Raw genomic sequence first — 26,553 nt, forward strand, 5'->3', positions numbered from 1 at the left:
CTGCTTTGTATTGTATCTCCTCTTTAATGCACCTCGTATTCCCCTGTGCCCCAGCTCCCTATAAGCAATAAGCCTCAAGTATTACAAGATGTGTCAATATGCTAGGTGACTCCTGTTAATTCTTTGGGCACAGACAGATGTACCTCTACTGAATACCTGGCTAACTGGTGGGGCATATAGGAGAAAAGCTAGGAAGGTTGTAGATTATCAAATCAGCAGAAAGGAGTCAACAGATCTGGAATAAGAACAGCTAAGGCTTTTCTTTTTTTTCTTTTTTGCTAGTTAGTGAGTGGGAGTTTTCAGATGGCCAAACGAAGAGAGAAGTACTAGAATCCAGCTAAACCAGTGGTTCTCAAAGTATGGATCCTGGACCACATCAATATCAGCATAACCTAGGAACTTGTTAGGATTGCAAATTTGGGGGCCCCACCTAAGACCCACTGAATTGGAAAATATGGAGGTGGAACCCAGCAATCTGGGTTTTAGCAAGCCTTCCAAGTGATTCTAAAGGGAGCTAGCATTTGGAAAACACTGAGCTAGACTTACTGGGAAAAAGTTGGCTCTAGCCCCACAGCGTGTTTGACTTTCCTGTGGCCGATCCAATAATCTTTTCTGCACATCGGAATTACCTGGGGAGCTCCACAAACTAATGCCTGTGACCCACCACCAATGATTGTGATTTAATTGGTTTGGGATAAGGCCTGGGCTTTGCAAATTTTTTTGAAGATCCTCAAGAGACCCTAAGGTGCAGACAACTTGGGGAACCATCTGATGAATCAAAAGATAACACACAGAGTAGTCAAATTTCATTTCCAAATACCGTTCAAGGAAGTTTCCTGATTATTTCAGAGGACTGGAACGTTGTCATCAAAATCTTAAAATTTAAGTTCTGTATCCTATCTTTAAAAAAAAAACCAAAACTCACTTTATTCTTGTAAACTACATTTTCTAAATTAAAAGGGACAGTTAATTCCTACATTATTTTGTTTGGAGAAAATCTGTAAGTTTGGAGTCAACAAGAGTTTGTGTCACTTTTCTCATTAAATATTCATCTATGCCATTTAGTTGTCCAAAAACGGCATCAGGAACACCTGCACAAGTGGAAAGGAACTGTCTGAGTTTCTGTACACTTGAGATGGCCTCTGTGATGGTGATTTTTGGCTGCTGTGGTGAAGATGCCTCTCCCTCATCCTCACTTCCAGCTTCATCTGTATTTTCACCAGCCTCCGTGCCCTGGATGACCTCTGTGTCCATCAGATCTTGAGAGATGATAAGGTCATCGTCTGCAGTGACAAAGTCCTGGAAATTTATTTCATTTGGGACACAGGTGGCAATAGCCACGGAGTGCCACAACTCTTCAGTGGCTATCTCTGGTTCACTGGCTGCTGCTTCTGGGCCGGAATCTGTCAGTTCCATAGGGATGATGCCCGCCTTCTGCCAGCATCTCACCACCGTGGACTGCTTGACTGACCACCATGCTGCAGCGATCATGTCAATGGCCTGCCTCATGTCCACTTTTTCTTGATCCTCACTGCTGTGGCGCTTGAGGAGGATCTGTTTCAGGAGGTGGCTTCTATATAGCACTTTCATGGTGTGAATTATGCCAAGATTCAGGGGCTGCAGAACGGCAGTACAGTTGGAGGGCAGGTACCCCACCTGAATCCTTTCCAAGCGTGGCAGCATGTTGTGAGCCGAGCAGTTGTCAATCAGCAGGAGGATGCGGCGTTCTGCCCGCTTCATCCTGGCATCCACTTGCATCAGCCACTCGTTAAACAGGTCCTGCGTCATCCATGCCCACCGGTTGGCTCGGTAGTCACAAGGGAGGGAATGGACATTCTTGAGACAGCGTGGGTTGGCTGACCTACCGACAATCAATGGTCTCATTTTTTCAGTCCCCGAAGCATTGCAACAAAAGAGTGCTGTCAACCGCTGCTTTGCTTTCTTGCCCCCTCTACAATGGTCCCCTTTAGCAGCAAGCGTGTGCTGGGGAAGCAACTGGAAAAACACTCCTGTCTCGTCAGCATTAAAGATATCATCTGGGCTGTAGTCAGCAATCAGTTTTATAATTTCCCCTGCATGCCACTCGTTAACCTTATCTATTCCTAGACCATTCATTAATCTGTCACTATCCTCTCTACAGACTGCTTTCAAAGCAATTCCGTGGCGATCCCTAAATCTGTTCAGCCAGCCCACACTTGCTTGAAAGTTGTCATAGCCAAGCATGTTGGCCAAGTTTAGTGCTTTTTTCCGAATGACAGAACCAGTCACAAGAATGTTTTTGGCATGGATTTCTCGAAACCAAGCAAAAACAGCCTTATCGATGTCGTCATAGAGAGCGTTTCTCATCCTTTTCCGCTGGGGTCCTACGGATGCCTCCCGGACCTTCTCTTCAAACTTGGCGCGGTCCTTTAAGAATGTAGACAAGGTGGAAGGAGTGATACCGAATTCTTTTGCCACATCGCCTTTCCTCTTTCCCGAGTCTACAGCTTCCACGACTTTCATTTTCTCCTCCAGGGAGAACTGCCGACGTTTCTTGTTCCCCTTGTTTGCCATGTCCGCAGAATGAGGGCCAGGCCACGATTACCAGGGCTGTGTGTGTCCCTCCTGCTGGCTTGTTTTGTCACAAGTGTAGAAAGCTGAGGAAACAAAATGGAGGACCTGTCGAGAACCAAAGATCACAGATTCCCCCTAAACGATGGGTCAGATTTTTCAAAATCCTCCTAGGAAATGATAACATAAGGCCCAAATCAAGAGAAAATGGGATTCGTACTGCTGCTTTTGGTAGGGATTACTTATTTAGACTCGTAGCGTGTTTGAAATAGAAGAGATCTTACAGAGGATCTAGTTCACTTACACTTTCCAAGCTTCTGTAGAAATAATAATAATGTCTGCTCTGATATGAGAGTAGATTGAAATAATAGACGGTGAAGAGGTTTGCAAATAGCAGTGTGCTGTATAAATTCAAGGGATTATTTTCTGACTCATTTTAAAAACAGAAACTAAGGCCAAGAGAAGGGCCTACCCAGGTTCATACAGCTCAGATTTCTTGATTCCGAATTCGTGGCATTTCTTCTACTCCATAGTCCTGCTTGAAATGCCAACAAAATGAGATCTTCAAAGCTCTACCCCTATTTGGCTTGGAAGGATTTTCCCTGTGGGGATGTTTGTGGTAGCCACACATTCATTTAGTGAATATTTATCGGTGCCAAGTGGCAAGGATATCGTGATGAACAACACAGTCAAGGTCCCCGCCCTTATGGAATATACAGTATGGTGGAGGAAGATCAACAGTAACTGAACAGATAAATAAGAGAATGATAGAGTGTGATATGGCTATGAAAAAAATAAACATGATCAGGCAGTAGCAGTTTTGCTAATTGCCTGTGCAGAGAGTTTATCATGAGAGTCCTCACAAGACAGGGGGCTGTGACCTTCTACTGTGACTGCAACTTTCCAAGCGCTGACTTCTATCACCACCTCCACACTTATCTATTCATTCTTGGCATCCTCTACGTGCTAAGCACTGTGCTCGATGCCAGCCATACAGAGATGGATGGAACATAGTGCTCACCATTGAGGAGCGCACCAGGGACTCAGAGAAGACAAGCACTACAGTGTATGGAAAACTATAAAAGAGGTTACAGAGTACTATGAGCTAGAACACAGAAGTGGAGATGATCAACTGGGTGGGGCATGGGCAGTGCACTTCAAAGAGGAAACCACTGATGTTGGGTCTGAAAATATAAACAACTAGGAATTCATGAAATAGAAGGAAATGGGTGTAAAGGCAATAAAGTACTATATAAAACAAGATGGCATGGTCAGGAAAAAAAGTCTCTGGAGAAGAAAGCAAGAGCCAAATCATAGAAATTCTAGCTTGATCCTGGGACAGTAAGAGGCCAGAGAGGTCTGTTTATTTGAATGACATGATCATATTTGCATTTTTAAATGTTTATTTATTTTGAGAGAGAGAGCCAGTGTGAGCGGGGGATGGCAGAAAGAGAGAGAGAGAGAGAGAGAGAGAGAGAGAGAGAGAGAGAGAGAATCCCAAGCAGGCTCCATGCTGTCAGCACAGAGCCCTATGCAAGGCTTGATCCCACAAACTGTGAGATCATGACCTGAGCCAAAATCAAGAGTCAGACGCTTAACCAGCTGAGCCACCCAGGTGCCCCAGGTTTGCGCTTTAGAGAGTCCTTTGGTTGCAAAGTGGAGAACCTGATGGTTAAAATCATTTCCCCAAGAGGTGGCCCTAACTCTGAAGATGAAAGCAAGCCAGCCTAATAGGCCATAGGCGGTTGGGATATGTTAATTTGAATGTAAAGGGAAGCTACTGAAGGATTTTAAGTGAGGAGAAAGATGACTGTTAGGTAAAGAATGGAACTGAAGGGGGTCAGAGAAAAGGCAAGGGAGACTAGTTAGGAGGCTGCTGTGTGAGTCCCAAAGTGAGAGAATGGTGACTGGGATTACAGGAATAGTGGATATGGTGAGAAATAGTCAGTTTGGGTCTATGTTTTTGTAGATCTTGCTGATGGACTGCATGTGAGGTGCAGGGGGAGTCAAAAGGTAACTCCCAGATTTCTGGCTGGAGCACTGAGCAATCCCATGGATGGTGGTACCATTTACTGAGATGAGAACTGATTACCGAGGAGATGGAAACCAATTACTGACGATCTACTTCATAAACGTAACTTGTTACTTTGCATGCTTTACACAGCTTACACACGACAGGACTGGGATTCAACTCCTGGGAGACTCGGCACGAAGTCAGTGTTCTGAACACTTATAGAGTGCTACATACCCTGTTCTGGGAACTACCAGTATCGAGAGGAGACACGGAAAGAGAATGAAGCAAGAGCCAAGCCAAAGTCTCGTAGGTCAAGCTAAGTTTGAATTTTATTCTAAGTGAATGAAAAGACACTATGTGATCTTAAGCAGAAAGTGACCGAATCAGACTTAACAGTGCAAAAAGATCACTCCGCCTGTTGTGTGGAGAGCAGATGGCAGAGCTACAGGAGAGGAGGTGGGAATAGACTGCATCAGTCCAGGAGGAAACAATGGTGACCAGGATGTTGGTGACAGTGGTACATGAGGAAAAGTATGCAGATTGGAAATACATTTGCAAGACAGTGAGGGTCGTGCAGGGACTTGTACAAATGTGGAACATTCTGTGACACTGGCGGGAAAATAGTATACCATTCTTGTCTGATTCCAGACCGTCTCCACTTGGGTCATTCGGCTAGGTTTCACTTCAGGAATTCACTATCATAACTGTGTGTGGGGCGGAAGGACGGATTGGGGGCAGATCACCCGGGTGAGAAGGACAGCTTGATGCGGCACTAACAAGTAAGAATCCTATCCTGAAAACGCAGGGACAGACTGGGCAAGGCTGGGGTCAGGCCTTGAACACCGTGCTGAAAGGGAGGTGCTGGGGCTCCGGAGGGCCCGACGTGGCTTTGGGAGGTGAGGCGTGGCCTCGACCTCTCACGCTCGGCACAGCCCCGCCCCAGTTACCTGAGCGCCCTACGGCAACGCCCGAGGGCTAAGCGGCCCCGGCATCCCACCGCGGGCGGCCGCAGCTTCCTCCTCCTCCCGGAACTTCTAGCCGGAAGCAGTCCGTCCGCCTTACCAAGCCCCCTCTAAGCATCTAAGGAGTTCCTATGGGCCCGCCTCTCGACTAGGGCTGGACTGTTGCGCTTGCGCAAAGGGTCGCACGCAGTCACGCGCAGGTGGCCGCTTCCGGCGCGCCGCGAGGGCCGCCGGGAAGGGTCTCCCTGGCGATCCGAGGTGTGCTGCTGCCGCTGCTGCCGCCGCCGCCGCCGCGGAACCGGTGCTGCGGCGACGCCCGCGTCCCTGCTGTCTTCCTCGGGTTCCCCGGGGCTTGACCCCCGGGGCCCTCGGCAGGCGTCGGTGAAGAGCCTGCGGAGCTAACCTGTGCTCCCGTACCTGCCTTCCACGACCTCATATCGCGACTCCGAGGAGGGGGAGCGAGAGGAGCTGTCGCGACTCCGCGCCGTGTGTCGCCGGGCGGGGCCGCGGGGCCGGGGCTCCTCCAGCCCCCGGGATGCGCGCGCGAGCCCTCGCCTCCACTTCCTTGTTGCCGCTGTCACGACTGGAGCCGCTTCTCGCCGACAGCGGGGAGCGCGAGTGCGCCGGCCAGCCCCCTCGTCGTGCCCTCGGGCCGGACGCCTCCGGGAATGTGAGCCGCGCGGCGTGCACGCTCCTCCGGGTAAGTCCCGCCCTCGGGCACCTCGCTGCACTGTGCCACCGACCCGCTGGGCCACCTCGAGTCGGGTCCTGCGGCTCTCGGAGCCCTGTTGCCACTTCCACAGAATAGGAGCAGTAAGCCTTAGTGTTCTTCCGCATTCGGAAGGGACGTCTGAGACCCCGAGAGGGGAAAGAACTAGCTCAAAGGCGAGCCATGGCCCCTAGTCGAACCGTCAAAGGCCATCTCGTGAGGTTATGAGGAGCATCTGAAAGAACAAAGTGTCTCCGATTTCACGTATTGCCCTTAATCCTGTTTTACAGATGAGAACAGTGAGGCTGAGAGAGTAAGTAGGTTTCTCAAGGTCATAGAGCTCTGTGTGGATGCCGTTAAAATGGGTAACTTAGAATCCTGATCTTTTGCCTTCTAGAGCCCTTGGTTTTAACCTTTATATTATTCTGCCCTTTTTTGCACTGGTGTATTGAGGCCTAGGGTCTGAAAATCATCTTGGACCCAGGTTAAAATGGGGTAGTCAAACAAGCAAAAACCCAGGGCAATCTATTCCTGCCCCCCACCCCAAGGTGGTTGTAATGACTGTTTCCTAAATTGTTTTTGCTCTGGGTGCTAAAACCTTATCTGGCATTCTTTACAGATGCTTTCCTGCAGTTACTGCTTTTCTTTGCAAGACTCTCAAAGGCTGAAAAGTCAATTGATTAAGGGCAAAAAAAGGACAGTACCTACATAGCCTTGATTTGAATTCTAGCTACCCTTACCCTGTGAAGGCACTGGTCTGTTAACTTACCCAACCAAATTGTGGGTTATATTCTCTTCCTGGGTTGCACTGTGACAGAATGAAGGGTTTATTTGTTTTAATGGGAAGGGAAATCATTAAAGTGACACAGAATGAGAAAGAATAATGTGTTTTTGGGAATAATGTGTTTTTGAATGGGGGTGTCTTTAAAGTTTTAGGTGACACATTGTTTGTCTGCATTTTCTAGGGGAGGGTTTTTAGCTTTCATAGCATTCTCAAAGGTATTCTTGCCTTCCCCAAATTTAGCAGCTTACCTGTTTCAGCTTTTTCATCTCTCATAAGGAACAACTGAAATTCGGGGTGGAGTATCGACTTGTCTGAGATCACACGGTTAGAGTTGAGCCTTGAAGCCAGGTCTTCGTGCGCTGCTCAACATGCAGTGCCTTTTTTCTCGTTATACCTTAACCAGGTAACCTCGTCATTTGTGGAGTGAGGTTTAAATGAGATGTGAGTGGGCTTTGTAATACACAGATGTCTCCTGTGTTTTCTGCTCCGACTCCCTCCTCCCAGAAACCGAAGTTCTCTTCTGACAGATTTTCAGGAGCAACAACAGTGTATCATTTCTGTCTCATAAAATTGAAGTGGTTTCTGGAAACCTTTCTCCCTCTAAGGATGGAGGCTTTTGGGTAAAACTCCTACTAAGAACGTGGCCATAGATATACCAGCTCTTGTGGCCACAAATATACTAGCTCTTCTTGAACTCGTCATTCAGGTTTTTTTGTGCCTTTCTTTTTCTAGCAAAATCTGTTCATAGATTTTCTGTTTCTTAGGCCGGACAGTAATGTTGGTCTGTCAGATTGCCGTTTAAACCTAAGCTGTCCAATACTCTAGCCATATATGTGGCTAATTTAAATTCATTACAGTTAAACAAAACCAAATTAATTTGGTTCCTCAATCATATTAGTCATATTTCAGGTGCTTAGTAGCCGTATTGGAGAGCACAGATACAGAACATTCCCATCATTTGCAGAAAGTGTATTGAACACTGCTGGTTTAGAGGATTGCCAGTGGAGATGGGGAGCAGTGTAGTATAATGAAAGAAGGCTCGGAGAGTTGGCTTTTTCAATTAAAAAAAAAATCTGTTAAGTCCCTATTTGGGTGTGGTGGCCTTAGGCATGTCATGAAACCACAGATTATTAATCTCTACTAAGGAACCCTTTATTTTGTGTAGCACTTGACTATTCTCAAATAGACTTACTTCTATGGTATCCTTTGAGCCTTATCACTGTAAATCTGTAGCAAAGGTGGATGAGACATCTTTCTTTTTATATGTGAAAGACTCGAACCTGAACTAGCTGAAGGACCTACCTGCTCAAAGTCACACAAGCTGGCAGAGTGTAAAGAAATCTATTACATACAGCCACTTACTGCGTGTCTGAATGAATCATTGAAGCAGTTTGCTTAAGGTAATGAAACATGAGAGAGGGTCCAGAACTTCTGACTCCTGGCTAAGTATTCTTTTTACCTGTTACCATATGGAATTCTTATAATGTGGGGGCCATTCTTTGAGTTGAAGAATTATTACGTCCCATGAATAATTATAAGCAAATGGGCTGTCTAAGCTAGTGATCCTAAATTTGCCTAGTCAAAGGAATCACCTGGGACACTTGTTAAGCATGCAGATTTCCATACCCTCTGGAGATTTCAGATTCTGAAAAGCTGAGGTGGAACCCTGGAATCTGTATGTTTGTTAAGTACTCCGCCCCCCCTCCTCCTCCCAGTGCTTCCTAGGATCTGCTGAGTTTGGGAAATGACTGAACCTTAAGGGCCTGGCAGAGATAGGGGATCACTGGATCAAGTGCCTGCTGTCCTTTTTAGGACAGATTCTTGAAACTTGTTTGTGTTTGCCTTTGCTCTAGCCATGGATGCATCATATGATGGTACTGAGGTAACTGTCGTGATGGAGGAAATTGAGGAAGCCTACTGTTATACCTCTCCTGGGCCACCCAAGAAGAAGAAAAAGTACAAAATACATGGAGAAAAGGCCAAGAAACCCAGGTTAGCCAACACCTTTAGGTAGCTGACATTTATAAACACAAGCTGCTTGGAAAACTGTGTTGAGGAAGACCTTGGGCTGTGTCCAGATTCTTTGAGAGTGCCATGTCTGTTATTGAATGGGTGTGGTGTTGTGGGGAGAAGGGGATGGGAAGTAGGAAGTGATACCAGCAATTGCCATTCCTGGCCAGATTATGATCATGTTTTCCTGTCACTGGAAATTGTACTATACAAATGGTGGAAGCTATGTACAAATGAACTGTGTTATTTATTATTGTCATTGTCGATACTGAAGCATTTAAAATCGGGCATTAATAAAAATACAGAATCATAAACAGTATCAGCGATGTCTATAAAGACTATCCATACTGTAGCTCTAATCTCCCTCTTAATTAAACACTCCAAACTTCTTGCTGAAGTTACCAGTTTCAGGTTACTTTGGTAGTTAATTTACTTCCCTTTCTCAACTCTGGGGAGGTGCTGTTCACCAGTGAGATGGCCAGAGGCTGTGTAGAGGAGTAAAGCATGTGAGTGATAACCAGATTGCGATCAGCCCCCTAAGTAACCTTTCCCTGAGAGAGGAGTGACAGGGCACTTGTATATCTTTGCTCATACTGGCCTTTAAAGCCAGTCATTCCTGTAGAAAATGCGGTCCATTGAAAAGTGAATCAGACAAGCGTCTGCTTCCAGCTTTCTGGAGGGAGAAACCTGTACACCATCTGGGGCTGTTATTTAAATGTTTGTTTGCTTCAGTCCCTGTTTGGTTAAATCCTTTGAAATAAAAAGCTAGGTTTTTGCCTCTTTACTGTCAAACCCTAACACTGCAGTATTTACTGGTTGAATGAGGGAAAATCTGAAGAAGTCACTGCTTCCTTTAGGTCGGCTTACCTTCTCTACTATTATGACATCTACTTGAAAGTGCAGCAGGAGCTCCCCCACCTCCCTCAATCCGAGATCAATAAGAAGATTAGTGAAAGTTGGAGGCTCCTGAGTGTGGCTGAGAGGAGTTATTATCTGGAGAAAGCCAAACTAGAGAAAGAAGGTTTGGATCCTGTAAGTAATTTTGTTTTCCAACTAATTTCTCCACTGGGTCAATGGTGAAGGCCTTGGGAAGACCAGCCTCCTATTCTCTTGTTTCCTTTTCTTGGGAAAACTTTGAGTCCGTTTTATCTTTTTTTAGTTTTTCTTTTTTAAGGTCTATTCATTTATTTTGAGATAGAGAGCATGCACGTGCAAGGGAGGGGGGGGGGGGGGGGGGCGGGAATGAATCCCAAGCAGCCTTTGTGCTGTCAGCGCAGAGCTCAGCACAGGGCTCAGTCCCGCGAACAGTGAGATCAAGACCTGAGCTGAAACCAAGAGTTGGGTGCTTAACCGACTGAGCCACCCAGGTGCCCCAAGTTTTGTCTTCATGTAGTAGCTTATATAGGCATTTTTCCTGCACAGTGTTCATGTTACTCATTGAACGTAATGAATATGTGTCGTGCTGGTTGCTATCAGTTATAACATAATCAGCAGTTGGGCTTGGCTTGCAGAGTTTAGAAGTAGATATAGCTGCTTTGTATAATGTCACATTCTTCTGTTACCCGCTGGTGGTTGTGCACTGTGCCAGAAGCAGAAATGCAAGGTTAAAGCTGAAGATGATGGAGGAGACTGAGGCTTGAATTAAAGAATACTCTAGAGTGCCTTCCAGTTTGTGCCTGTCAGCCATTGTGTATTTCTAGTTCATAGTAACAAAACACACTGGCAACTATTAATAGGGCTGGCTTATTTTTGTTTGTTTGTTTTTACTCTTTTTTAAGAGAAAGAGCTAGAGAGCACGAGTAGGTGAGAGGGGCAAAGGGAGAAAGAAAGAAAGGGAAGAGAAAATCTTAAGCAGGCCCAAAAGAAAAGAAAAGAGAAAATCTTAAGCAAGCTCCATGCTCAGTGTGGAGCCCAATGTGGGGCTTGATCCCATGACCTATGCCAAAATTAAAAGAGTCTGGATGTTCGACCAACTGAGCCACCCAGGTGCCCCAAGGCTGTTTTTTGTTCTGTTTTGTTTTTAACAAATTCCTGCAGGAAAAATAGCCTTGTTACTGCAGGGTTAACCTTAACTCTTTTTTTCAGTTGAAACATTGTCTCTACTTTCTTTTTCCATAATATAGAGCAAAGGTTCTTCAGGAATGCAACAACTGTGTTACAGCAGAAGAGGTTGTGTTTTCCCTTAGTGGAGCCGTCTGCCAATGCCATTTAGATTATGTTGTCCTTATTGGCTTGGCATTCCTCTTCTGGAAGAGTTTTGTGCTATCTACGGTCTTGGAGATACCACTTTGTATCCCCTCCTTTAGATGATTTGTTTATAAATAACCTGGGAGACAATTCCTGTTGGAGATGGAAAGTGGAATTTAGGAATTAAGTGCATATACCCCTGTGGTTTCCCCATTATAAATTCAGCAACCTTTTGCTCTGATACGAGAAAATTTTCCCTATTCCCAGAGTGATAATAGCATTTAAAGGTAGACAGTAATATAGGTCCTTATTAAGACTTTAAAAAAAAATTTGTTTTTAAATGTTTGTTTATTTATTTTGAGAGAGAGAGAGATGGAGAGCGAGCAGGGCAGAGCCACAGAGAGAAGGAGACAGAGAATCCGAAGCAGGTTCTGCACTGTCAGGGCAGAGCCCAACGTGGGGCTCAAACTCACGAACTGTGAGATCATGACCTGAGCTGAAATCAAGAGTTGGACTGAGCCATCCAGGCACCCCTTGTCCTTATTAAGACTTAAATTTTTTTTTTTTTTAAGTAAATCATCTGCAGTATCCACATGGGATTTTATATATTTACCGTCATCTCTGCCACTACTGCCAAGAACATGAATAGATTATCTCTGATATTAACTAGCTGTGACCTTGGAAGAATCACTTAATCTTTGAGTCTTAGTTTCCTCATTTATAAAGTGGGGAGTAATAGTAACTGCTTACAGTGTTTAAAATAGATAACATAAAGCATCTAGCTGAGTCCTTGGCATGCACTGCCTTGGTCAATAAATATCACTCTTTACTAGGTTAAGAGTCCAGTGGCCACATAATAAGAAAAGGTGGTATTTCATGAGCATCTGAACGTGCCAAGACTGGGGAAGGCTTTAGGTGCTGTGTTTGAACTCGTGAAGGTGAGACCCTCCTGCCTGCATACTTTGAAAGCCTGTCAGAGACTTTGTGGCAGCTCGGCGTCTCGGCAGCCCTTCCAGTGGCTTGCCAAGTGGCAAGACCCGTGGTTCCAGCGTCATTCAGGCCGGCCTGGTTTCTCTGTGCTCAGATTTGTTGATTAAGTCCAGATCATTCTTTGCATTTGCTACCACTTAATCTTGTTCTCCTGACCTGTCTGCTTCAAAGGGTGACTTGAGAATGTCATTTCTCCATTATCTCTCCAGTAAAGGCTCCATAAAGGATTTGGCCTGTCTGCTTTTATGTTTCATCTGAGTGCTTCTTTTAACTTTCATCTCTGAGTGCTTCCTTTGTACCTTAAGTAGTCTCATCGACTTCTTGCTTTTGATTTATTTAAGGATCCTTTTGTAATGGACTTAGTGTTCCTTTTAAAAGATGCATCTGAAATTATTTCCATTTAATTTCAGTTCTCACTTAACTGTTGACTTTGAACTTTTCTGTTTTACTTATTGGGTAACTTTCAGTTTAATTTGAAAAAAGAAAACAAAAGCACCTTTTTCTTGGGTACCAATTAGCCATGAAGGGTTGTGCTTTTAATACCTGGTTTCCTTGCTCCTTAGAAGAGCTGGCTTAGAGTCCTAGCTTTGTTACTTTCTAATTTTGTATTTTAAGAAAATTTGCCTCCCTAAGTTTTGGTAGGAATAATAATAGTACCCAACTTAATAGTGTTGTTTTTAAGGTCGGGAAAGTGTTTTCTAAACTTTAAGATCCTAGTCAGTGTTCATATATCTATCTGGCCCACTCCCCCACCCCCACCAGTATATTCAGGTCCTTGTCAGATATCCCCATCCATACACACTTTGTCTCATGATGTGATCGGTTCATCTTTGTAAGTCTGGGAGAAACCAGTGTTATCGGAATCCTTGCTTGCTGCCTTGAGTTCCAGTTTGACCTGTTGACTTGTATTTTAGGCTTTTTGGGATTTTACTGAACATTGTACATTCTCATGTTTCAATCTTCTGCCACTTTGGAATCCTAAAGTACCAGAGCTGGGAAGAACTCATAAATAGCTAAATTCAGCTTCTTCATTTTATAGATGGGGCAGCAAGACCTAAAAAGTGGAAAGTATTTGCTCAAAACTATGCAGATCTGGGATTCCAGCTCACAGTTTCAAATGCCAAGATCAGTGCCCTTTCAGAGTCTGATCTATTTTATCTGTCTGTCTCCTGTGTGACTGAGCAAGTAAGCTACATTGGTGAAACTGTGATTCAGATGAGGGTGACATTGCTGTTGACGGAGGCTGACCCTAACTAAGTCTTGGGGTCAAGAGAGGAGTCTTTCTGGTACCCTTTTACAGGGGGGAAAAAAAAAATCATCATACATGTATGTCCATGCAGTCTCATGCCATTTATCTCTGCTTGTCTTCCCCTTCCTGGCTTACTCATCCTCAGAACTCTAAGCTCTCTGCACTGACTGCTGTGGTTCCGGACATCCCAGGTTTCCGCAAGATCCTCCCCCGCTCAGATTACATCATCATCCCCAAGAGCAGCCTACAGGAGGATCGGAACTGCCCTCAGCTAGAGCTTTGTGTGGCCCAGAACCAGATATCCCCTAAAGGGCCATCTCTTGTGTCCAGTGCTGCCCCGGAGGCAGTGCCCAGCCATGCAGGCATGGCAGAGCAGTGCCTGGCTGTGGAGGCCCTAGCTGAGGAGGTGGGAGCCCTTGCCCAGCCAGGTGCTGTACAAGAGATCGCTACCTCAGAGATCCTCAGCCAGGATGTGCTCCTGGAGGAGGCTTCCCTGGAGGTAGGAGAGAGCCACCAACCGTACCAGACAAGCCTGGTGATTGAAGAGACCTTAGTGAACGGCTCACCAGACCTCCCCACCGGAAGCCTGGCTGTGCCCCACCCCCAGGTTGGGGAGAGCATGTCAGTGGTAACTGTCATGAGGGTAAGTGACTTTGGTACTGATGTCTCTATTGCTTTATCTGAAATTCCTCCAAAGGCAGCAAGTGCCATGCAGTGGTAATTAAGAGTACTGGTGTGGACTTCTAGTAGGACTACAGTCCTCTTGAACCTTTTTGCCCCCGGGCTTACTTTAAAGTTCTCTTCAGTTTCTTAGGCACTCTTACCAACTCCTCTTGCCCATGATAGCTAGGGTTTTCTTCACATGAGATAGTCCAGAGGTACATTAACAGCATTTAAATGATATGGGCTATCCATGAATCGAAGCCAGGATCTGTCAAGCTGTTAGGATTTTATGTTCCCTGAAGATTGTTTTGGCAAACACAATAGTACCTTGAACTGTTGAGAGTTTTCAGATGGTCTTCCTGGGCATAGAGTGTGTAGGAAAAAGGAAGCTCTACTTAAGGCCAGATCGATGGGACTTACAGTTAAGAGGAGTCTCTCCAGTGGCATAAGTGTCATGCCCAGCTGAGGGGAAAGAGCAGCTTCAGTGATCCCACTGCGTGGCTCCCCTCTATTACCCTGGGTAGTGTTGCATCCTTAGAGAGTAGGAGTTCTGCTTAAGCTGAGAGGAATGTAGGATGGCCTACATGTATGAGAGGAGAGCAGGTACCCCCTTGCGGAGGAATCTGTGGTAGGCCTAAGTCCATTTTGTTTGTTGCCTCCCTGCTATTTATGATAATGAAGCATGCCACCTGCCTGCTTAAGGCAGATTGATAGGGTGTTAAGAACATGTGACAGGGTCAGAAGAGTTGGATTCTTTCACTAAGTGCTTATGTGATTTTCGGAATCCTAAGTCTGTTAGAACCTCAGTTTTCTCATCTGTGAAATGAGGATAGCACATTCTCTGCAGTAACAGTTTTCTCTTTATTCTAAATTAAAGTTTTGAGATGATCATAGATTCATTTTTTTGGGCAAGCACATTGTTGTTATTGGACTTGATCAGTCTTTCAGTGTTGTGGGTGGCCCTGGGTGTTTGTTCTTTATTTCGTCTCAGTAAAACCGTCCTTCTCTCCGTGTGCCCACAGGATCCCAGTGAGAGTAGCTCCTCTGCGCCAGCCACGCAGTTCATCATGTTGCCTCTTCCTGCCTACTCAGTTGTGGAGAACCCCACCTCCATCAAACTGGTCAGTGTGTGGGGAGCTGATGGAGATTAGGGCTCCGTAAGAATTCTCTTCCAGGTAGTTTTGTAAAAGTCCTAGTAACGTTAAGACAGTAGTACCACTGGCAAACTCAAATTATCTGGTCCAGGTATTTACTGGGCAGAGGGGTATGGGGAGGGTCTGTGAATGGGGTGCTGCAGGACCCTTAAACTCCTCAAGTTACATACGAACTTTTCTTCTTAAGAGCATTTACCTAGGATAGGTTCAGTACCTCTTTCCAAATTCTCAGAAGCATACATGATATAGAAAAATTGAGGGGCCAGTGATCTGATTCAATCTTATTACTGTATCGATTAGAAAAAAGGGCCAGGGAAGAGAAAGGACTTGTTCTCCTAAGTATTCAAAACCACTGGGCTGCAGAACAAGCCAGAACCAGGACCCTAGTCTTTTGATTCTCAGTTAATGTTATTTTCCATCACATACTGCAGCATATGGGCTGAGATTTATCCCTAAATATTTCATGTTTTTTTATGCTATTGTAATGTTATTCCAGAGCTTTTTTCTTTTTCTTTTTTTTTTTTAAAGTTTACCTATTTATTTTGAGAGAGACAGCAAGAGTGAGGGAGGAGCAAAGAGAAGGAGAGAGAGAATCCCAAGCAGGCTCTGTGCTGTCAGCACAGAGCCCAACGTGGGGTTCAAGCTCACAAAACTGCAAGATCATGACCTGAGCCGAAATCAAGAGTCAGACACTTAACTGACTGAGCCACCCAGGCACCCCAAAACTGTTTTCAGTATCTGATTGTTCGCTACTAGTATGTGATAATATAATTGATTTTTTGTATATTAAATTTGTATTTTGCAACTTTGTTAAACTCATGTTTCCTGGTAGCCTTTTTGTGGTTTGTTGCATTTTCTACATAGATGATCATGTTGTCTGTGAATAAGGACAGTTTTATTTCCTCGTTTCTGATCTGGATTTCTTATTTCTTATCACCCTGTCTAGGACCTCCAGTACAATTGAATAGAAATGTTGAGAGCAGATATCTTTGTCTTGTTCCTTGTCTTAGGAGGAAAGCATTCAGTCTTTCACCACTAGGTGTAATATTAGTTATAGGTTTTTCAAAGATACCCTAATCAAATTTAAGAACTTCTCTTATATTCCTAATTTGCTGGGAGCTTTTATCAGAAATGGATGTTGGATTGTGTCAAATGTTTTTCCTATGTTTGTTGAGATGGTTGTAGGAATTTTCTTTTTTAGTTTGTTAACGTGGTTAATTTCATTGTTTTTCAAATGTTAAGCCAACCCTACATTCCTGGAATAAACCCCACTTGGCATTGAGGTGTTATTCTTCCAGCATATCGTTGGATTTGTTTTGCTGAAGTTTTGCGCAGAAATTTTGTGTCTATATTCATGAAGGATGTTGGTCTCTAATTTTCTTGTATATTGCTTATCTGGCTTTAGTATCAGGGTAATCCTTACCTAATAGAGCTAGGAAGTACTTTTTCCTCTTCATTTTTCTGGAAGAGTTTGTATAGTATTGGCATTATTTCTTCTTTAAATATTTGATAATTGCTGGTGAAGTCATTCTGGACCTGGAGGCTTCTTTGTGGGAAGATTTTTAACTGCAAGTCCAATTTTTAAAATATGTATAGGACTATTTCGATTATTTTTTTAAATGTTTGTTTATTTTGATAGCGCGTCCATGAGTGGGGAAGAGGGGCAGAGAGAGAGAGGAAGAGAGAGAATCCCAAACAGGCCCCATGCTCAGTGCAGAGTCTGATTTGGGCTCTGAAATCGTGACCTGAGCGGAAATCAAGAGTCGGATGCTCACCCGACTGAGCCACCCAGGCACCCCTAAATTATCTGTTTTTGAGTGAGCTTTGGTAGTTTGTCTTTCAGGGAATTTGTTCATCTCATATAAGTTGTGAAATTTATTGATGTAAAATTGTTCGAAACATTCCTTTATTTTTTTTTTTTAAACTGTGGTAAAGTAGGCATAACATAAAATTTATCATTTTATCCATTTTTAAGGGTATAATTCGGTGTCATTAAGTATATTGACATTGTTGTGGAGTCATTACCAGTATCTATTTCCAGAAGTTTCATCATCCCAAACAGAAACCTTGTACGTATTAAACTATAACTCTCCTTTCTTCCCTCCTGCGACCCCTGGTAACCTCTATTTTACTTTCTGTCTCTGAATTTGCATGGTTTAGGTACCTCATATAATTGGAGTCATGCAAATATTGTCCTCATGGTCTCTCCTTTTTTCACTTAGCATAATGTTGTCAAGGTTCACCTATCTTGTACTGTGTATCAGAATTTCATTCCTTTTTATGGCTGAATGATACTCCATTGTGTGTATATGCTATATTTTCTTTATCCATTCTTAAACATTGATGGACATCTAGTGTGTTTTCACCTTTCGGCTGTTGTGAATATTGCTCCTATGAACTTTAGTGGATAAGTGTCTGCTTGAGTCCTTGATTTCAGTTGTTTTGGGTATATACCTAAGAGTGGAATTGCTGGATCATGTGGTAATTCCGTGTTTAAAATGCTGAAGAATGCTTATCCTTCTAATATCTATAGATTCTACTGCTTTTACTTCTCTTATTGCTGGTAGCAGAAATTTGGGTCTCTCTCTCTCTCTCCACCTCGCCCCCCCCCCCCCACAAGCCTGACTAGAGGTTATCAATGTTATTGACCTTCAAAGAACCAGCTTTTAGTTTCATTGATTTTCTCTCTTGTTTTTTCTATGTTCTGTTTCACTGATTTTTGCCCAGGTCTTTATTATCTTTCTTCTTACTTTGGGCTTCATTTATTCTTTTCTAGTTTCTTAAGATAGAAGCTGAGGTCATTGATTTGAGACCTTTTTTTTCTAATATAGGTGCTTAGTGCTATAAGTTTCCCTCTAAGCACTACTTTAGTGGCATCCCACAAATTTGGATATACTTTCATTTTCATTTTGTTCAAAATACTTCTAACTTATTCTTTGACCCAGAAGTTACTTAAAAGTTTTTTTAATGTTTATTTATTTTTGAGACAGAGACAGAGCATGAGCGGGGGAGGGGCAGAGAAAGGGCGACACAGAATCTGAAGCAGGCTCCAGGCTCCGAGCTGTCAACACAGAGCCCGACGCGGGGCTCGAACTCGCCAACTGCGAGATCGTGACCTGAGCCGAAGTCAGACGCTCAACCGACTGAGCGACCCAGGTGCCCTGACCCAGAAGTTATTTAAAAGTATATTATTTGCTTTCCAAATATTTGGGAGTTTTCAGATATCTTGTCTTTTGATTTCTGATTTAATTCCATTATAGTCAGAACTTTGTAGTTTGTAAGACCTGAATCCTTTTAAATTTATTGAGACTTATTTTATGGCCCAGGTTATGGTTTGTCTTGATAAATGTTCTGTGTGCACTTGAAAAGAATGCGTATTTTGCTTTTGAGTGGAATATTATACACATATCAGATTAGGTCACGTTGCTTGATAGTATTCAACTCTTACATCCTTAATGATTTTCTATTGCCTTGTTTTATCAGTTATTAAGAAAAGACATCCACCTATCACTATAAATAGTATTTATTTCTTTTTCCATCTTTATTAATTTTTGTGTCATATGTTGACTCTTTTATTAAGTACTTAAACCTTTAGGATTGTTATGTCTTCTTGGTAAATTGACCCCTTCATCATTATGAAATGACCTTCTTTATCTCTGGCAATATTGTCTGCTATGAAATTTACTTTTTTTTTAATGTTTATTTATTTTCAGAGAGAGAGAGAGAGTGTGTGTGTGTGTGTGTGTGTGTGCACACATGAGCAGTGGTGGGTAGGGAGGAAGAGGGGGAGGGAGAGAATCCCAAGCAGGCCCCACACTGTCAGCGTGAAGCCCGACAGAGGGCTCGATCTCAGGAACCATGGGGTCATGACCTGAGCTGAAATCAAGAGTCAGATGCTTAACTGAGCCACCCAGATGCCTTGTCAGTCTGAAATTTGAATATTGAGCTTTCTTTGCATTGTTGTTATTAGCAAGTTTTACCTTTTTCCAGCATTTTACTTTTAACCTATTTATCTTTGTATTTAAAGTACTTTTTTTTTTGCAGCAGTATATAGTTTGGCTCTAAGAGCAAGACTTTATGACAACCTTCTATTTTTTAATTGTGGTATTTGGGCCATATACATTTAATGTGATTAATTATATGTTTAAGTTTAAATTTGTCATTTTACTGTTTTTTTATTCTGTTTTATTTTGCTTTATTTTGAATTGGATGTTTTTGATGAATCCATTTTATCTCCTTTATTGGCTTACTAGCCGTTAACTTTGTATTAGTTATTATGGTGGCTTTTTAGGATTAATATTGTACATTGTAACTTATCACGGTCTGTCTTCTAAAACCTTGGATAAACAATATATTTTTAGATGAGAAAGTTGTATCTTAAACAGGAACAACCCCTGCAACCCAATTCAAAGGCCTGAGCCTTTGCTTTCCTGGAAATTGTTATTCTCTCATAATTTAGTAAGTGTCAGCCAGACTCTTCCAGAAAAGCTTTTATAGATAATACTTAAGAATGAAACACCAGCCTTGAAAACTAGCATTTTTTTCCTAAAGTTCTTTCTATAAGCTGCTGTTTAGGAGTCTTTCCAAGTTCATGGGAATTTATTTATAGAACTGACCTAACTTAAATTTTTACTCTGCTTTCTGGTGGTATTCAGAATGAATATTCTGTATGGAGCCACAGTCGGAGTGAAGATCAGAGAAGTTTTATATCCCAGTAATAATAATTTCTCACAAACCTATAGAATCTTCTACAGTTTACTGAGCGACATGTTTCCTTATTTCTTACCTCATTTGTTTTTCAAGAGATATCCATGAAATAGGAAGAATAGGAAGGGCGGGTGATTTTACAGAAGAGGGGATAAGGTGACTTACCCCCAGGTCATCCCGTGTGTCAGTAGTGGAGTTGGAACTTGAAACCCGGTCTCTTTCCCTCTTACCACACTACTTCACCCTCAACCTTGACTTGCTACTATTAGAATCACCTTTTCCCTAGGCATTCTGGCACAGGTGGCCTAGTGGCAGCTTGGTGTTTCTCCAAGGGAGGTTTTTGCTTTTTGGCCAGGCTAGGAAAAATGGGATTAATATCTGAGTAAACATCTGTAAGACACAACAAATCTGACAGGAAAATGTCTCCTTTGCGACATTAATCAAGAAATGGAGCTTGGCTAATTTCTATTTGTAGCCGAAAATAAAAACCCATTGTAATCATTCTGTTCAAAGGGAAATCATTGGAGATGGTGAGAGCCAGTAGCTGAATATATTCCTATGCCGATAATTAAATTCAGTTGCATATCAAAGGACTTGATTTCTGTTGGAATTCCCTTTTTTTTTTTTAAGTGGCCATACTCTATTTTTATATCTCTGAACCCTGAGTCCTAGGTTCTCTGATTTTTAACTAACAGGAATGAAGAGGAAGCAAATTCTTCGAAGTATTTAGGGCTGTAGTGTGCAGCCAAGTGCGTGGAAGGAATCTAGGACCAAGAATCAAAGACCTCTGGGTTCTAAGTCTAGGTGTGCCCTAGATTCACTATACAACTTGAGGTAAAGCATTTAACTGCTCTGAACCTCAGTAGTTACAAATACCTACTTCATAGAATTGCTGAAAGCGTTAAATGAGATATTGGTAAAGCGTTCAGCGCTGTGTGGTGCTTCATTAATTAGTAGCAGTTATTGCTGTGTCTATTCTTCTGATACCTATGTAATCCTAGGCAGCTGTCTTTCCTCATTTGAACCCAGTTTCTTCATTTCTCAAAAGTGAACTAATTGTATCTTAGAGCCTTTCCAATTCTGACCTTTTAAGATACCACGAATTGGCTATTCTTCTACAAACTGGTATCCTCCTGGCAGTTTTGTGCTTATAATGGTCTTCAGGATCTGAGAGGGCTTGCACTGTGGTGTTGATTCTGACCCACTCTTTTCCTTACAGACCACTACATACACCCGCCGGGGCCATGGGACATGCACCAGCCCAGGTTGCTCCTTTACCTATGTCACCAGGCACAAACCACCCAAGTGCCCTATCTGTGGTAACTTCCTAGGAGGGAAGTGGATCCCAAAGGTAAGGTCCATTGGCCATTGCTGCTTTGGAAACCCCATAAAGTAGGCTCCCTGTTCCCCTTTAGAGCAAAGGACTTAAAAAATAAATATTTGTTTTTACTTTCTGACTATACAAGTAAGTCATTTTCATAAAATGTCATCCATAATCTTACACCATCCAAAGAAAAGTCATTATTAACATTTTGTTGTATCTTCTTCTAGTCTTTTTTCTGTGAATACACAAGTTCTGTAGCTTGACCTTTTTTTTTTTTTTTACTTCACATATCATGCCATTAAATATTCAAGACCATTATCTTTAATTGCTTTATAACTTCCTATGAATGACTACACTATGTCAGTTTATTCATTTCCTGTTAAATTTTTAACAATCCACCCTCCACACTGACTGCTTAGTTACTCAGATGCGTAGCTCACATCTGCTCACTTTTTAGCTCAAAGTCCTTTCAGTATCCTATAGCTGCTGTTAAAAGTAGAGGTCCTTAACCAGATATCTAGGTCTTTCATAGTTAACTCGCCAAATGTATACTTCTGTCTCTGTTTCTAAGTAATTGGTGCTTGATAAATAAATGAGCATCAGAGCTGTGCCCCTGTGAAGTTCAGTTCAACACATTGCTTTGTTACTTGTTTTATACTTCACATTGACTATATAAATCATACATAACTTGTCACATTTTTGTATGAGACTGTAAATTGTTTAGGGTCAAAAGAACTAGAATCGTCCAGGATGGGATATAGAGGAGATGGTCTTGAAGGATCAGTGGAATTTGGGTAGGTAGAAAAGGAAAGAGAGAGCATTGTTTTTGTGACAATAACTTAGGCTAGGTTTGTGTTTGTTAGGTGTCTAGCTCAGCAGGGTCCACATTTATCTGTATAGAGAAAACTTCTATAGTGCCATACCTTTTAAGTTCTTTGGGGGCAGTTTCCATAGAACATCTCTGAAAAATACTGGGATGGTGACTTTTGCCCTCTGGCTGAGTGTTGGGAGTTCAGGGCATCACTAATTCCAGGAGACAGAATAAGTTAATACTTAAAAATACACTTCTGGGGGTGCCTGGCTGGCTCATTTGGGAGAGCATGAGACTCTTGATCTCGGGGTCATGAGTTTGAGCCCTACATTGGGTGTGGGAACTATATATGTATGTACATACATACATAAATACATAAGTAAACGGATAAATACATAAACTTTTAAAGGGAAAGAAAGAAAGAGGTATTTGATCTCTGTACCGGATTCCTGGCACTGAGTTCCTAAAACCCTAGAAATTTCCAGAGTGTTAGGAGAGAGAAGAGTGTCTTTGGGAGGATAAGAAAAAAAAGTACACTTCTGGAGTCTGCTTTTCTCCGTTTGAACTTCTGTCTCTCAAGGATTTTAGCTATATAATCTTGGGCAAGTCATTTTATGTCTATTCTTGATTTGGTTTTTCTTTCATTTGTAAATGGAAATGAACAATAGTGCCTACCTCATTAGGGCTTTTGGATGGATCAAATGAGATTATCCCTGTAAAGTGGATGGTACATTCCTAGTATAGATTAAATCCTCAGCAAGAGGTCACTGCTATCATTATTGGCAGTAATAGAATTACAGTCTCTATTACTGCTTTTTACACTATCAGTTCTCAGGGCAGGAAGGGCCCAGTGCTTGTGTGTTTCAGATTTTGTTGAGTTTCTTGTGCTCACCATCTGTCTTGTGCTGCTGTGCAGCCATTCAGTTTCCTCCCATCCTAATTATCCTCCCCAAAATGTACGTCCTCATCTGCAGTAGGGAGATTGAATGGGGTAGTTGGACTCCTCCTTGACCCTTCTTCACAGATGCACAGCAGGTTTGTCACATGATCTTATTTCTGATGCTTTTTTATGGAAGAGTCTAACTCATTCTGTAGCCTTGTCTCCTTCAGGTTCTCTTTTTACTTTGGCTTTCTTTTTTTCTTTTTCGTTTATGTCTTTTTCCCTCCTTTGATTGAAATAACTTGAGCCATGGTTCTCTTTCTGAGAGCAGATTCACGCTGTGAAATCAAATTTTTTTTATTAGCTACTTGTCCCCCATCTTTAAAAAAAAATTTTTTTTTAATGGTTATTTTTGAGAGAGAGAGACAGAGACAGAGTGTGAGCAGGGGAGGAGCAGAGAGAAAGGGAGACTCAGAATCTGAAGCAGGTTTCAGGCTCTGAACCATCAGTACAGAGCCTGATGCAGGGCTCAAACCCACGAACTGTGAAATCATGACCTGAGTCGAAGTTGGACGCTTAACCGATTGAGCCACCCAGGCGCCCGTAGGTACTTGTCCCCCATCTTGATTTGTTAAGTCAGATTCTTTTCTCCAGAGGTTTTTATAGAATTGCCATGTAAAGAGTAAATACTATGATTTCAGAATTTCATAGGATCAGAGTGAGTGAGTGTAAGAAGAAAAAGGGTAACATTTTAGCATCAGTGCACTTGGAATTTTAGGGAAAAAAGTGACTTTGGTTATCAGGCAGTTCAATTTCCAAGTCTCTAGTTGAGGAAAGATAGATTCAAGAGAAGTGACTTGTTAAGTTCATGTAGCTAATTATGTCAGTGCTTTTCCACTAAATCACACTTCTCAGGCATTGCTGGGCTGTTTAGCTGCAGAATTTTAAGATTTCTGGAGTTCTAATTTTTGAAGCTGCAAGTATAAATAGTTTCTAAAAGCTCCAAATGTGTTCATGCCTGTCAGGAAATGACTCACCTTTTCTTGTATTGTTCCAGAGTTTCATACTGGCTAAAATTAGCCCAAGAAACGTTTGGCACAGTTCCCAATGAGTTGGATGGAACAAAAGATAGTATATAAAGCTCTGTAGCCCAAGGCCTCACTCCTTTGGCTCTCTGATGGTGGTAATTGAGGTCTCTGAGCAGGCAACTGGTGGTATTTACCTTCTATCTTGAAAGAAAGTGAAATCTCAAAAGGGTAGGCTGAGTTAAGGAAATGTGAGCTCATTAGCTAGTTATTTTGCTCTGATTCCTTAAATTATTCAGTCTCCCTGAAGAGAATTTTTATCTGCAACAGCCTACTTAGTGGGCAGTGTTTTGCTCAGAGATTTCATTGTAGAGATTTAGCTTGTCTCCTGTTTTTCTACCAACTTTTCCCTCTCCAGCAGTCAGTAAGCTCAGTGCAGTTTACTAGGAATTTTTCTCTGTATTTAACTTGTCTTCACGGACTTATTAAAGTCTAAGTCTAATAAAGTCACACTTATTGTGTGTTAGAATCGGAGAATGCTTTACAGGAGATTTCTTAGGTCATCTATGTTGGTTCTTAACCAGAGGCAGTGTGCTGCCCAGGCCCCTTTGGACGCGAAGGGGTTTTGGTAGTCTGTGACTGGGAGAGAATACTAAACGGTAATAACATCAGCCACAGATGCTAGACTTCTGCAGCATGCAGGGGAATCCTGCACCATGAATTGAGCCCGCTGAAAGACTGTTGTACTGCTGTTGACGAATGGTGAGAGGCCGACCCTCTTGTTTCATGGTAGCAAAGTGAGAGTTCAGGTGAAGGTTGTCTGAGGTGACATAAGTCATTAGATGTGGAGCACAACCTAGATAGAACCCAGCTTCTATGTTTATATCTCTTCATTTATAGCACTTTTCACTATTCACATGGAGTTAAAAGAACCTTCCTGAGACAACCACGGTTTTAAAAAAATTGCTTGTGTATGTAGGTAAATGTATGTGTATGTACGTACGTGTGTGTATAAATAATAGTATATTTCCACAGCATAAAAGCTAAGGCACCAAGGAATTTTTAAAGTAGGCTGACCTGAAATAGTGGCTGGGATTTATAGTGAGTTTGAATATTTTCTAGTAAGTAATTAATATACGTATGAGTTAATTTGACTGAGTGAGAAGTTTGTGGCGTGTGTGTAAGCCAGCCTTAAGACTCACCTGAAAGAATCTGGGACAAAAGATAGAGTTTTCCCTAACAGAATTGGAATTTTTGAGTCTCATCATGTGAGATGTGACTGCATTGGGATAAAGGGAACACCAAGATAAAGAGCTTGGGACTTCTGGGCCCAAATATGGCAACATATCAGCTTCTTTCTAGACCTAGAGAAGCAGGCTTTGAACAAAGGTCAGGTTCAAAATGCCAACTTCATTTGCTGAAACCTAAAGAGGCTATCAATGAGAAATTTGTTAGAACAGCTGTATGCTAACCTGGGTGTTGAATACTGTAGTGAAGGGGACCTGAAGTCTGAAGACTTGGATTCTGGCCAGCTTTGTCTTGACACCTGACATTAGCCTGTTCCTGCCTCTGGGTCTCAGTTTCCTAGTCTGTTGCCCATACGTTGTTGTTGTGAGGAGCGAACGAGAAAAGATTTGTGATGTGTTGTCCACTGTAAAATGCCAGATGCCTACAGGCATTCTTATTTTTTTTTAGGAAAAGCCAGCCAAAGTCAAAGTGGAATTGGCTCCTGGTGTCTCCTCCAAAGGTTCGGTGGTTAAAAGAAATCAGCAGCCTGTCACCACTGAGCAAAACTCCTCTAAGGAAAATGCCTCCAAACTGACTCTGGAGAACTCAGAAGCTGTAAGCCAGCTCCTAAGTGTAGCTCCTCCGAGAGAAGTGGGTGAGGAGAATGAGTGGGAGGAAGTGATCATCTCAGATGCCCATGTTTTGGTCAAGGAAGCTCCTGGGAATCGTGGTACGGCAGCCACGAAGACGCCGGTGGTCAAGAATGGTGTGCCGCCTGAGGTCTCTCTGGGGACAACTGAGAATGACAGTCCAGGACCAGACATACCACCACCAGCTGAGAGGACCAGCACCTCCAGTCCTCTCCCTGCTCCCAAAAAGCCTGCAGGGTAAATGTGTTTATATGTTATAGGATTGTTTTTAGAATAGCAGGTTGGGAAATGTTCCTTGTTTTGTTTTATATCGTTATTAGCATTACTGAGAGAGGCAGCAGAGCCCAATTAATGTTTCCTATTTTAGAGATATGGAAACTAAGGACCAGAGCCACAGAATGATTTGCCTTTCCTCTTACACTCTGCTGTCTGTGCGTTGCTGGCACATTCCTGTGCATCCCTTCTTGTCATTTTCCCAGAAGCACTTGCTAGGATCCTGTTGGTACAGGCTGAGGCCAGTGTTAGAAGCTAGTATCCAATCCTGGATAGTAGATTTGGAAAGAGAAGCCTTATTAAGGTATAGAAAGATTCTTGTCCTGGTGATCAGAGAATTCAGTTCTGGTTGTAATCTGTCTCTGACTTCTGTTTGACCTTGCG

The 26,553-nt window shown here is 42.7% G+C and overlaps 2 protein-coding genes across 8 annotated transcripts in view; one reads left to right on the forward strand and one right to left on the reverse strand.

Moving 5' to 3' along the window:
* Window positions 1–283: 283 nt before the first annotated feature.
* Window positions 284–5,702, reverse strand: TIGD6 (tigger transposable element derived 6). Its single transcript, XM_040497561.1, has 2 exons — window positions 5,512–5,702; window positions 284–2,636 (listed from the first exon to the last, which is right to left on the reverse strand). Exon 2 carries the CDS (start codon window positions 2,551–2,553, stop codon window positions 979–981), a length of 1,575 nt encoding a protein of 524 aa, XP_040353495.1. The 5' UTR covers window positions 2,554–2,636; window positions 5,512–5,702; the 3' UTR covers window positions 284–978.
* A 44-nt stretch (window positions 5,703–5,746) lies between these two features.
* The window catches only part of HMGXB3 (HMG-box containing 3), a 47,130-nt gene continuing 26,323 nt past the window's right edge, over window positions 5,747–26,553 (forward strand). The window contains exons 1-8 of one of the 7 annotated variants that reach the window (XM_040497502.1): window positions 5,748–6,226; window positions 8,292–8,419; window positions 8,873–9,011; window positions 9,887–10,061; window positions 13,601–14,098; window positions 15,141–15,239; window positions 21,199–21,330; window positions 25,715–26,133. In XM_040497502.1, the coding sequence (XP_040353436.1) occupies window positions 8,875–9,011; window positions 9,887–10,061; window positions 13,601–14,098; window positions 15,141–15,239; window positions 21,199–21,330; window positions 25,715–26,133 (1,460 nt within the window). In that variant the 5' untranslated portion in view covers window positions 5,748–6,226; window positions 8,292–8,419; window positions 8,873–8,874. Of the gene's footprint in view, window positions 6,227–8,291; window positions 9,012–9,886; window positions 10,062–13,600; window positions 14,099–15,140; window positions 15,240–21,198; window positions 21,331–25,714; window positions 26,134–26,553 lie in introns of all 7 variants that reach the window. The other 6 variants (XM_040497512.1, XM_040497528.1, XM_040497498.1 and 3 more) reach the window with 6 other exon arrangements.

Source organism: Herpailurus yagouaroundi, unplaced genomic scaffold (assembly GCF_014898765.1).
Source record: "Herpailurus yagouaroundi ecotype Mexico unplaced genomic scaffold, PumYag 29, whole genome shotgun sequence".
Taxonomy (NCBI): Eukaryota; Metazoa; Chordata; class Mammalia; order Carnivora; family Felidae; genus Herpailurus; species Herpailurus yagouaroundi.